Source organism: Arachis ipaensis, chromosome B04 (assembly GCF_000816755.2).
Source record: "Arachis ipaensis cultivar K30076 chromosome B04, Araip1.1, whole genome shotgun sequence".
NCBI classification, from domain to species: domain Eukaryota; kingdom Viridiplantae; phylum Streptophyta; class Magnoliopsida; order Fabales; family Fabaceae; genus Arachis; species Arachis ipaensis.
In genome coordinates this window covers 115,910,669-115,922,456 of record NC_029788.2, presented here as the reverse complement: position 1 = coordinate 115,922,456, position 11,788 = coordinate 115,910,669, and the positions used below count along the sequence as shown (strand labels likewise).

Genomic DNA, 11,788 nt, shown 5'->3' with positions numbered 1-11,788 from the left:
ATACAGATAAAAGTACTTATTAAATTAAAAAACTAACGGTATACCTATGAAAGATAAATTTCGTACAACAAAAATATTCGAATTTTATTTTTTTTACTTTTTAATTAAATTTCTAAATTACTTCATTTATCTTCAACCTTTACACCACCATCTCTTCTTCCAATTCTTTGAACACAAGAACTCTGAACCCACCATCATCAATTCTTCATCGTTCAATTTTCGCGTTTCCTTTAGCAACTCCAAATCCAACAAAATATCCACATACAAACAATATCACCATCAATGGCGACAAAAAAAATAAAAAACAAGCAAATGACGATAAAGACTTTGTTGGCAATGGTGAAGAATCCACAGGACACTGGACGCAGGACACTGCTGTTGGAGGAGAAGAATCTGTTAGTGGCGGCGAGGTGACAGTAAGATGTGGCGCCGAACAGGGACGCAATGGGGAGTCTACCTGCAAGGAATCTGCAGGACACGACGATGTTGCTACTGGAGGAGAAGAATCTGCTGATGGTGGTGGCGAAGTGACCGCAAGACACAGTGCTGAACAATGACACAATGAGAGACCGGCGACGAACAAGAACGAGGTTTGAGAGAGTAAGTGCTTGAGGTTTCAAAGGTGCATGGTGAGTTATGGAGGTTGTGTTATGAAGGATTGAGAAAGTTTGGAATTTGAGGAAGAAGAGATAGTGGTGGAGTTGAGGTTGAAGATAAACGGTGAGAGTAATTTGGGAATTTAATTAAAAAAAGTCAACAAAAAATTAAGATTTAGGTACTTTTGTCGTACGGAACCCATCTTTCATTGGTATAACGTTAGTTTTTTTTTATGATTTTTTGTCAGCGTTCCCAAAGTTTATAGGCACAAATAATTGTTGACCATAAAAATTAATAAAGTGACAATTAGATTCTCGAATATGTTGACTTTGGACTAATTAGTCCTTGAAAAAAAAATACCAATTATACTACAAGAAATGCACTGAGTACTGTCGAAATGATCAGATTTAGCATCAAACGTTAGCGTCGACTTTATTTTCGAATTTAGCGACAGGTTTGATGTGAAATTCATCATGCCAAATAATTACCAGCGGATAACCACTTTTGACGGTAAAGCCGCCAGTAACTTTTGGTGGAAAACCACAATAAATAGGTGCCAAAATTAGCGTCGGAGTTACCGTCAAAAGAATCTGACAGTAGCCAATTTTAATGGAATGCTGCATTTTGGTGATCTGCACCGCGCTATCGTCGGATTTATTCGCTGGTAAATTTGACAGTAATTGTGCCCAAAATTCGAATCTCGAACCGTCTCCCCTTTCATTTCGAATTCACTCCCTCTCTCTCTCTCTCTCTAACCACTCACCCTCCCACTCTCTCTCTAACCTTCTCATCTCCGTCAACCTCCTCCGCCGCTGCTGCCGCAAATGTTGCCACCACTGCTGCAAACGCCCCTGCCGCTTTTGCTTTTTTAGCATTGCACCTCGACCCGTCTTCTCCATTTTTTTCTTGTTCTGCATTTAAAGTTTTTTGTTTGAATTCTGTTTATTTTAAATTCTGTTATTTGAAGTTAATTAATTAGTTAACAGATTTTAGTTAGTTTAATTTTTTATTTAGTGGATTTAGGTGGCTAGGATAAATTAGAATATGTTAGATTAGGCTCTGAGATTGCTGAAAAATAATGAATTATTAAACTGTTTGCTAATTCTTGCTGCTTAAATTATTTGAAAAATGCTTGACTGTATTGATGAATCGTTGTTTTACTGCTAATTTTAATAAATTTTGATACTAAAATTGTTTAGTGTTATAAAATAACTAAATAAATAAATAAGGAAGAGGTAACAAATATAAAATATAAAGAGAAGGAAAGAAGTATTGGAACATAAAGAGAGAGAGAATTGTTTATTGCTTTTGTGTGTATTCCTTTTGCCTCAGTACATGTATTTATAGGCACACAAGAGGTAACATATTCAACTCTCATTAAACTCATCTCTTTTGAGAATGTGAGCCGCCCATATTAAATGATGGTCATCCACCTCATTTGATCTTGTCACAACACTCCCCTTTGGATGACCATTTATGATTATGCCTCGTTAAAACCTTACTAAAGAAAACCCAATGGGGAAAAAATTCAGTAAAGGAAAAAGAGTACAATATCCTTTGTGATGGAGACTGCCTCATTAAAAACTTTGCAAGAAAAACCCAATGAGAAAAAACCTGACCAAGGAAAAAAGAGTACAGTCTCCCCCTCTTGCCGACATTATTTTATATCTCGAAATTGGCGCATCCCAATCTGATGTATCAATCTTTCAAAAGAAGATTTTGGGAGTGACTTTGTAAATAAATCTTCCAGATTATCACTTGAGCGGATCTGTTGGACATCAATTGTCCCTTGATTTTGAAGATCGTGAGTGAAGAAGAATTTGGGAGAAATATGCTTTGTTCTATCACCTTTGATATATCCGCCTTTAAGTTGAGCAATACATGCTGTATTATCTTCAAACAGGACAGTTGGAGAATGATATGTCAGGTCGCGTATTATTAGCAAGATACATTAGCGCTCCAATGGCACTAAGATATGGTACTTCAGGACCAAGGATATCTTCATTCTCTTCTTTAGGACGGAATTGATCCTTCTCCACATCCAAAGATCTTACGATCATTGGGGTACTTAATGGATGTGACTTATCCATATAAAATCTTTTCAGGATCTTCTCTGTGTATGTCGCTTGATGAATAAAGATCCCATTTTTCGTATGCTCGATCTGCAGGCCGAAACAAAATTTAGTCTTTCCAAGGTCTTTCATCTCAAACTCTTCTTTTAGAGTTTTTATAATTGTTGGAATCTCTTCAGGAGTCCCAATGATATTTAAATCATCAACGTACACAGCAATTATAAGGAATTCAGATGCAATTTTCTTTATGAAAACACATGGACAAATATCATCATTTTTGAATCCATTTTTGGCCAGATACTCAGTAAGACGATTATACCACATTCGTCCAGATTACTTTAGACCGTATAAAGATCTTTGCAATTTAACTGAGTATAACCCCTGTGAATATTCATTTGATGGTTTAGATATCTTTAGTCCTTCAAGAACTTTCATATAGATATCCTGATCTAATGAGCCGTATAAATAGACTGTTACCACATCCATTAAATGCATATGCAGTTTATGATATGCACATAAACTGACCAAATAACGCAATGTTATCGCATCCACTACAGGGGAGTACGTTTCTTCATAATCTATACCGGGCCTTTGTGAAAAATCTTGTGCCACAAGTCGAGCTTTATAACGCACAACTTCATTATTCTCATTTTGTTTTCTCACAAATACCCATCGGTATCCAACAGGTTTTACATCTTCTGGTGTATGGACTACAGGTCTGAAGACTTCACGTTTTGCAAGTGAGTCTAATTCAGCCTTCATGGCTTCTTTCCATTTTGGCCAATCATTCCTTTGTCTACATTCTTCGACTGATCTTGGCTCAAGATCCTTACTTTCATGCATGATATTCAATGCCACATTATATGCAAATATTTCATTGACAATTGTCTTATTTTGGTCCCATTTCTCTCTTATAAAGATATAATTTATTGAGATCTCGTCATTTTCACAATTTTCAGGTACCTGAACGTCTTCTGGCGTTATATCAGAATTTTGGACAACTGCAGGTGTCTTTACTATTTCTTTTTCAACAAGAATAATATTTACCTCTTTTTTCTTTCGAGGATTTTTATCTTTGGAACCGACAGGCCTGCCACGCTTTTGGCATGTATTTGCTTCAGTGGCTATTTGTCCTACTGGGACATCAATTCGAATTGGGGCATCTTCCGTCCTGCCACGCTTCTGGCATGAATTTGCTTCAGTGGCTACTTGTCCTACTGGGACATCAATTCGAATTGGGACATTTTTCGCTGGTATATAAGATTTGGTTATCCTCTTTGTATCGAAAAATGCATCAGGCAATTCATTTGCTATTCTTTGCAAATGTATAATCTTTTGAACTTCTAGTTCACATTGCCCTGATCGAGGATCTAAATGCATCAACGATGATGCATTCCAATTAAGTTCCTTTTCAGGAAGCTTATTCTCTCCCCCTAATGTTGAAAATTTTGATTCATCAAAATGACAATCGCAAACCGGGCTTTAAATACATCTCCCGTTTGTATCTCAAGATACCTCACTATAGAGGGAGAATCATATCCAACATATATCCCTAATTTTCTTTGGGGTCCATTTTGGTACGATTAGGTGGTGCAATGGAAACATATATCGCACACCCAAATATTCTTAAATGGAAGACATTTGGCTGCTGGCCAAAAGCTAATTGCATAGGAGAGAACCGATGGTAACTCGTTGGCCTCAAACGAATAAGTGCTGCGGCATGTAAAATAGCATGCCCCCAACATGAGAGTTTTCAATAATTCTCCTCATCATGGTTGTTCCCGGATGACCCAATCTATCATGCCAAGTTATGAATTCATTTGGCTAGTAAACTTCTGGTTTACAATGGCATGTGATTCAATTGCACTAATCTTGGTATAATACAATCCAGATGAAAGTGAGGGTAACTTTTCTAATATAACCTTTTTATTTAAATCATGAGTTGTGATACATAAATACTCATGATTTCCCTCCTTCATTGTTTCAATATGATATCCATTTCGGCGAATATCTTTGAAACTCAACAAGTTCCTCAGGGACTTGGTAGATAATAGTGCATTTTTTATTATAAATTTTGTTCCTCCAGGAAACAAAATTATAGCTCTTCCGGAGCCTTCTATCACATTGCCCGAGCCAATAATAGTATTAACATATTCATCTTTTGACACAAGATGGGTAAAATATATATCACTTTTAAGAATAGTGTGTGAATTTACACTATCCGCAAGGCAAATATCTTCAGAATATGTCCTTGCCATTTTTCTTCAAAAACAAATAATAATAATAATAATAATAATAAAATGAGCAAAAGTACATGCACAGTAAAAATTATTCACATGAATACTTAACAAACACATATATATATATCAAACTATTCCATCATTGATCAAATAGCCAATATTTCCTTCAGGATCCTTAAAGAAATTAGATACATCATAATGAATGGTGGAATTTTCATAATTTGAAACAAAATTTGTTTCCTTTCCTTTGTCATCCTTTTTCAAGGATGCTTAATAAAGATCAACAATGTGCCTTGGGATACGATAGGTACATGACCAATAGCCCTTTCCACCACAACAGAAGCATTTATCCTCAATTGATTTACTTTGCCCAATATTTCTTTCTTTATCCCACTTCTAGTGAGATCTTTTCTTTTGAATATAATTCTTCTTCCTTCCATAATTTTTCTTGCTACCAAAACCTGGACATTTACCTCTTCTGGGGTTATGATTTGCCACATTTGCTTCAGAAAATGGGGCGGTGCCAGTTGGGCGCGCTTCATAATTCCTTAAAAGTAATTCATTGTTGCGTTCAGCAACAAGAAGACAAGAAATTAACTCAGAATATGTTTTTAAAACCTTTTTCTCGATTGCTACTGCAGGAGCACATTCGAGGCATGGAAGGTTGAGAAAGTTTTCTCTAACATATCGGGCTTGAGGAAGTATCACCGTCTTTTGATGATTATACCTTTCTTTAAGGTCTCTCCACAGATCTACAGGATCTTTTAATGTGGGATATTCATTTTTCAATCATACATCAAGATGACGATGAAGAAAAATCATGGCTTTGGCTTTATCCTTCTGGAATGTATTATTTTCAGCCTTAATAGTATCTCCAAGATCCATTGAATCAAGATGGATTTTAGCATCTAGTATCCATGGTAAATAATTATTTCCAAATATATCAAAAGCATTATATTCAAGATGAAAAAGTTTCGACATAATAAAAATTTGTTACCTGAAGTCTTCCTAAAATATCGTTAGAGCTTCGTGCTGATAACGTGTTATAAAATAACTAAATAAATAAATAAGGAAGAGGTAACAAATATAAAATATAAAGAGAAGGAAAGAAGTATTGGAACATAAAGAGAGAGAGAATTATTTATTACTTTTGTGTGTATTCCTTTTGCCTCAGTACATGTATTTATAGACAAACAAGAGGTAGCATATTCAACTCTCATTAAACTCATCTCTTTTGAGAATGTGAGCCGTCCATATTAAATGATCGTCATCCACCTCATTTGATCTTATCACAACATTTAGATAATTTTAAGTGTGTTTATTCACTGCATTAAGATCGTCGTTGCTGAAAATTTGCTTATAAATGTTTTTATGCTAGTTACCAAGTTTATGCATTAATCTCTTGCCAGACTCAAGTTTTACTTTTTGATTTCTACAACTTTTTTTTTTGTTTGCATTTTCTTTCATACTCTATTTATGTTATGCAATAATTCTTGTTATTTAAAATTTTAACTTGCTGTTGAATGAATGGATTTTTTTTATTCATTTTGAATTTATGTTTTGTTGAACAATCCTCACTTTTTTTTTTTTGCAATTTTAGAAAATCTGGAATTGTATTTGTACTTGTTGCAATGTTAAGTTTTAATTTATATCTACCAAGTGTTTGATGTTTTTAGTTAATATGGAGTAGTTTTCTTATCTTGCCTTAAGTGTAGGACATAGACGAATATCTTGAGTCACATAATTGCTTAATTAATTGTAAGTAAGGTGGTTGATTCGATTTAATTAATATAACTCTAATTGCCTTTTCACGATTTTTGTGGTCAACTAGTTAAGACTTTATTAATTAGGTAGAGAAACTCTAACAAACTTATCTTTGATGTTTTTGGAAGATTAATTAGGACAATTTTATCTTAATTGTTTGTATGCTTTATTGAATTGAGTTTTGAAGTGTTTGGGTTAATATAACTAACTTTCTACAATTTTAGTGGTTAAATGGCTAAGACCTTGTTATTTTAGTTGAGAAACTCCAATTGACGTACCATTGATGTTTTTGGTTGACTTATTAGAAAAATTTACTTTTTTGTTGATGTAAATAAAGTGGCAAGGATAGATAATTCTTGGAAGGAAATATCTCTAACCCAAGGTACTTTTATTTCATTAACTTATGTTTTTTCAATTACCTTTCTTTTTATTTATTTGCATTTTATCATTATTTCTTAAAGTCTGATTTCCATGCTCAAAATTCCCTTACTTCTGTTATCAATCTAAATATCCCTTCCTCGGAATATGACCCGAGGCTAAACTTTTGGTTTACATTTTAAACTTATTAATATGTTTACTATAGTGAGTGTATTAATATATTTCTTTGGGCAGACATGACGATAGATAGCAGAAGTAGATCGAGTAAGTCACGTAGTTGTAGTAGAGGGCGGGGTTCTACCGAATTTCCAAAAACTGTCTAGTCATCGCCCTCTATTCCGTCTACTCTGTCGACCCATGTGACATCACAGGCAGGTTCAGCGGACCAGCAATTTATCATGGTTCCAAACTCGAAGGATGTGCCTTCTTTTACTACGCCCCCTGCAGATGCATCGACGACGTCGACAGAGTCCGCGGTGGGTGATTCCTTCGATGCCCCCAGCAGGATACCCCTCCACCACCGCCCGTCATCCAACTGAGTATTTGGCCCAATGGCATGTAATCATGAGTACATTCAGTTTATTTGTTTGTTTAATCTTAAGTTTATGCGTTTTTATGAGCTTTTTAATGTTAGTTTCCTTTCTGCTAGGTTTGCACCAAATCTTCCCAATATTTACACACAGGAGATCTTTGACGTTATTAAGTTGATGTACGACCACCCGTGGATGACCTACACACAAATTCTGGCTGTGACTAGAGATCAATGGTTTCAAAAGTGGGTGGTAAGAATCCAATAATGCTGAATTAACTTTATTTGAACTGTATTTTATTCCGACTAACTAATGTTGGTGAATCACTTTGTACAGTTGAAATTCATATGGGATGCGAATTATAATCTCATGATTCGGAAGATCTACGACCACCGGGCAGCCAAATGTTTTTAGTAGATGATCAGCGACGTTCGTAAGGGGTGCGACCACCTCACGTCGTGGAACTGTCCAAACATCAAGAAGGAACTGGAGGTCTATTTTACTCATGATGAAGGCTTCAAATTTATTTTATTAGTTGATATATTAATATGTAGTCTAAGTTGTTGGACCATGAGGTAACGCTGGCGGAGACTTTCAAGTATACCCATACTTTAAAGGCCAACAAGGAGAGATTTGCGATCGGTGGCCAACTATGTGAGTTTAAATAAATCCTAAGTTTCAAATTTATTTGATTTAAAGTCAATTATTTAACTGTTATCTTAATCATAATGTGTGTGACACTGGAGGATTACACTCAGAGATTGGAGGCCGAGACCCAACAATCTCAGCCGCCTGGTGGAAACGATGAAGCCAGCTCTAAAATTTCGACGGTAGATCCTAATAATAGTATGTGTTCAAATTTGGACCCAATAGACATAAGTCTAGTTACAATCCACCATCAGATAAAAAGGGATCTGAAATTAGGCTGCACAAATTTTGCCTAATAGTACCAGACACAACCCATGTATTTTTATTCACATGGGTCGAACTGACTTAGGTAAGGGTATTAAAATCTGTATCCGACCAAATTGGGAGTGTTGAGTTAAGAAATTAACTAAATTAATTAGTGATGACAAACATTATTTTTGGGCAAAATAAATAATTAGTGTTGATTAACTATAATTACTTATTACTAATTGTTTATTGTTGCAGGCCAAAATTCAAAAGGCCAAATAGAATAAAAAGCAATCAACAAGGATGATGGGTTGAAAGCAAAATTAAGAGCCCAAGGAAAAGCAAAGAAAGAAGCCAAAGAAATCAAATCGGGCCAAGCATATCAATACCCGATCCAAGCCCGATCTGATTTCAGAAAAGCAAATCCCTCTCTTTTGCTTAACCAAAAGCAACGTTCATCTCACTTTTGTCCTAGTCAAATCAGAGTTTCAGAAAAGTAAGAAAGAGAAAGAGAGAGAGCTTCTTCACCAAGCTAGTCACCAAAGAAGTAAGAGAGAGAAGGATTAAGCTTGAAAGGCAGATATCAAATCACCCAGTTCAAACCCAATCAAGCTTAGGTTAAAGGTAACCCATTTCCTCTTGTATGTATCAGATCTTCTTCTCCTCTTCCCAACTCTCTGCTCTATCCGAAATGCGATACAAAGGAAAGATGGTTTCTGTTCTTCTCTGCTGTGTATCCACGGTCTTAAACATGACTTGGGGACCAAGTTGATTTTCAAGGGCTCAGATTAAGTTGACCTTTGGAAGATATCTATGGTTGCTATTTTATGGCTTTCGGTCAAGATAAGGAAGTCAGTAGGAGAGTTTCTACTCTGGGGATTAAGGTGAAAAAGTGAATCTATGGGTTGGTGAAGCTCAAGGCTCAAGATGTTGACCTAGGAAGGTGAACCCAGCAACATGCAAGGAGATAAAAGAGATTTGTTGCTCATTCAGAAGTCAAGAAGAGAAAACCAGAGTGTGAGAACAGTGTTCTGTAAAGAAGTTCCTCTACTTGGATAATGCTTTCTTTCAAAGAAGCATTCGGCCAATACTGAAGAACTGTATCTAAGGTTTGCGAATCTGGTTTTTCACATAGCTAAGAGGCTGCTGATGAAGTCAATCTCCTTCATGTTTTACTGATTGTAATGTACTTTTCTAAGTTTATCTTTCTGTAATTTCTAGTGAGAAAAGGCATTGTGAGAAAGCTCAAGTAAAAGCCATGAGTGAAAAAAGGCCGAGTGAAACACTTGAGAGAAAAGTCTAGAGTTATTTTCAGATTTCTTTAGGTATGTCTATGTCTTGTATCTTGTACCTGTGAGGTATCCCTTTCTTAGTTGGGTCAGCACTAAGAGTGAATAGTTAGGTATTAGCATAGCCAATGTCAAGTTATTTTTTTCATATGCTTTTTTTTTTTTTGTCTGATATCTTTTCATGTTTTAAGAAATGACACATATATAGATACATAGTTACATACATAAGTACACGTTGAAAGAGAGAAGTAAACTCTAGAGGTAGTTTGTGTTTGATTTGCATTTTCCTCCTTTGTTTTCTTATATAGATGAAAAGATAAATTGTGATAATTGATTTTTTATATATAGATGAAAAATGGGAATAACTCATAAGAAGATGAGTAGTAAGAGTTCAAGTGATAAGAAAACTGATAAAGTAGTTAAAGGTTAATAGAAATTATTAGAGATTGTTTGAAATAGTTGGAAACAGTTATAGCCAGTAGCAGCAAGCTATTATTGTTATTTAACATCATTACTTGATGAACAAGTCATAATAGCCTACAAATGATGACTAGATGTTTTCATGTGAGAATAATTATTAAAAATTGTTAAATAATTTGATATATTTAACTAAACTGTTTAATATACGAAGACATTTTTATACAAATAGTCACCACTGTATATATAAATCTCTAATTCTCTTTTGTTTTATACTTAAATTTTCACCATTTAAAATCAGTAATATAAATTTCAATAAAAATGTGAAAAGGTTATTTTTGTTTTTCCATTATTTTTCTTTTTTTATACAAAAATAAAAATCATTGAAAATGAAACCAAACAGCTATTAAATGAATGTGAGTGCATAGACACACTTAAGAGTCAGAGAGAGGACCTTAAACCATTGAAGTTCTTTTTGCATTTGCAATGCTGAATTGGGAAATTTGCCAAGGTAAGAGGAAGGTCCTAGTTCAGCTGCAAGATGCAAAATGTTATTATCGAAGACGTCTTCACGGGATGCAATCATCTCTTTACGCCCCTCGATCTCATGAATGAATCTGAAAACTGTGTCATGACGATACGCAATTGCATGTGAAAATATGCCTCTTTCATTTTTGTCCATGGCCCACAGAAGGTCAGGATTTGCATGCCTCATTGAATCTATGAACTCAACAAGTCCATACTTTGCTGCGTGCAACATGGAGTCGTAAGCTAAGCACTTATGTAGCTTGGTTTCGTCTAATTCCGATATTTTTTTGCTCAACCATTTCAGAATCTCACATGCTACATGATGGTTCTTTTTCATCTCATATATTTTCTCACCCCCTGATAACATTTCAATAGCTACCAAGTTCAAGAAAGAATCTAATAATTGAAACAGAGAAAAAATGGGAAGGAAAAAAACCACTATATATGAACTTATTATAACTGTTTAAAGAAAGGGAAAATAGAAATGCTAATAAGCAAAAATATAATGCTAGAAAGATAAAAGAAATCGTTAGAATTTGTTTTATTTAGTATTTATTAGTTATTGTAACATTTAATAAATATTAAAGAAGACAAATTGGACTCTTTTTTGACTAATTTTTTTTGTTATCACAATTAATATCTAGGTTACATTAAGAAAGCAATATTTTTTATAAAATTAAAATCAGCCATAATTTTTTTTTCTTTATAATAACAATCAAAACCATTTATTTATAGTAGATAGTTCATTAGTTCTCAAAAGAATTGAACGGATTTATATTAATTTAAACAAGAAAACATCACTACCGCATTGGAATTAATTAAAAATTAAGGGCATTCGTCTAATCTTACGCACCCGGAAGTTTTCGAAGTCCACTAGAGATTTTGTCTAAAGGAGAAGTTGCAATAAGATTAGCCAAGATATTTGCCTTTGTGTCGTCCGGATCAACATGTAATATAATCTCCATACTTTTATTAGAAAGCTTTAGGAGTGTCTTCAGCCTCAGACCTGCAGTCAAATAGTTGGAAAAATATCTTTTAAAATAAAAAATTGACAAAATAAAAAAGTGAGAAATTTTATT

The 11,788-nt window shown here is 34.5% G+C and overlaps 1 protein-coding gene across 1 annotated transcript in view; it reads right to left on the bottom strand.

Moving 5' to 3' along the window:
- The window catches only part of LOC107637040, a 7,437-nt gene continuing 5,713 nt past the window's right edge, over positions 10,065 to 11,788 (bottom strand). The window contains exons 3-4 of the mRNA XM_021121691.1: positions 11,563 to 11,715; positions 10,065 to 11,066 (exon numbers count right to left, since the gene is read on the bottom strand). Of these exons, the coding sequence (XP_020977350.1) occupies positions 10,588 to 11,066; positions 11,563 to 11,715 (632 nt within the window). The 3' untranslated portion in view covers positions 10,065 to 10,587. The remainder of the gene's footprint in view (positions 11,067 to 11,562; positions 11,716 to 11,788) is intronic.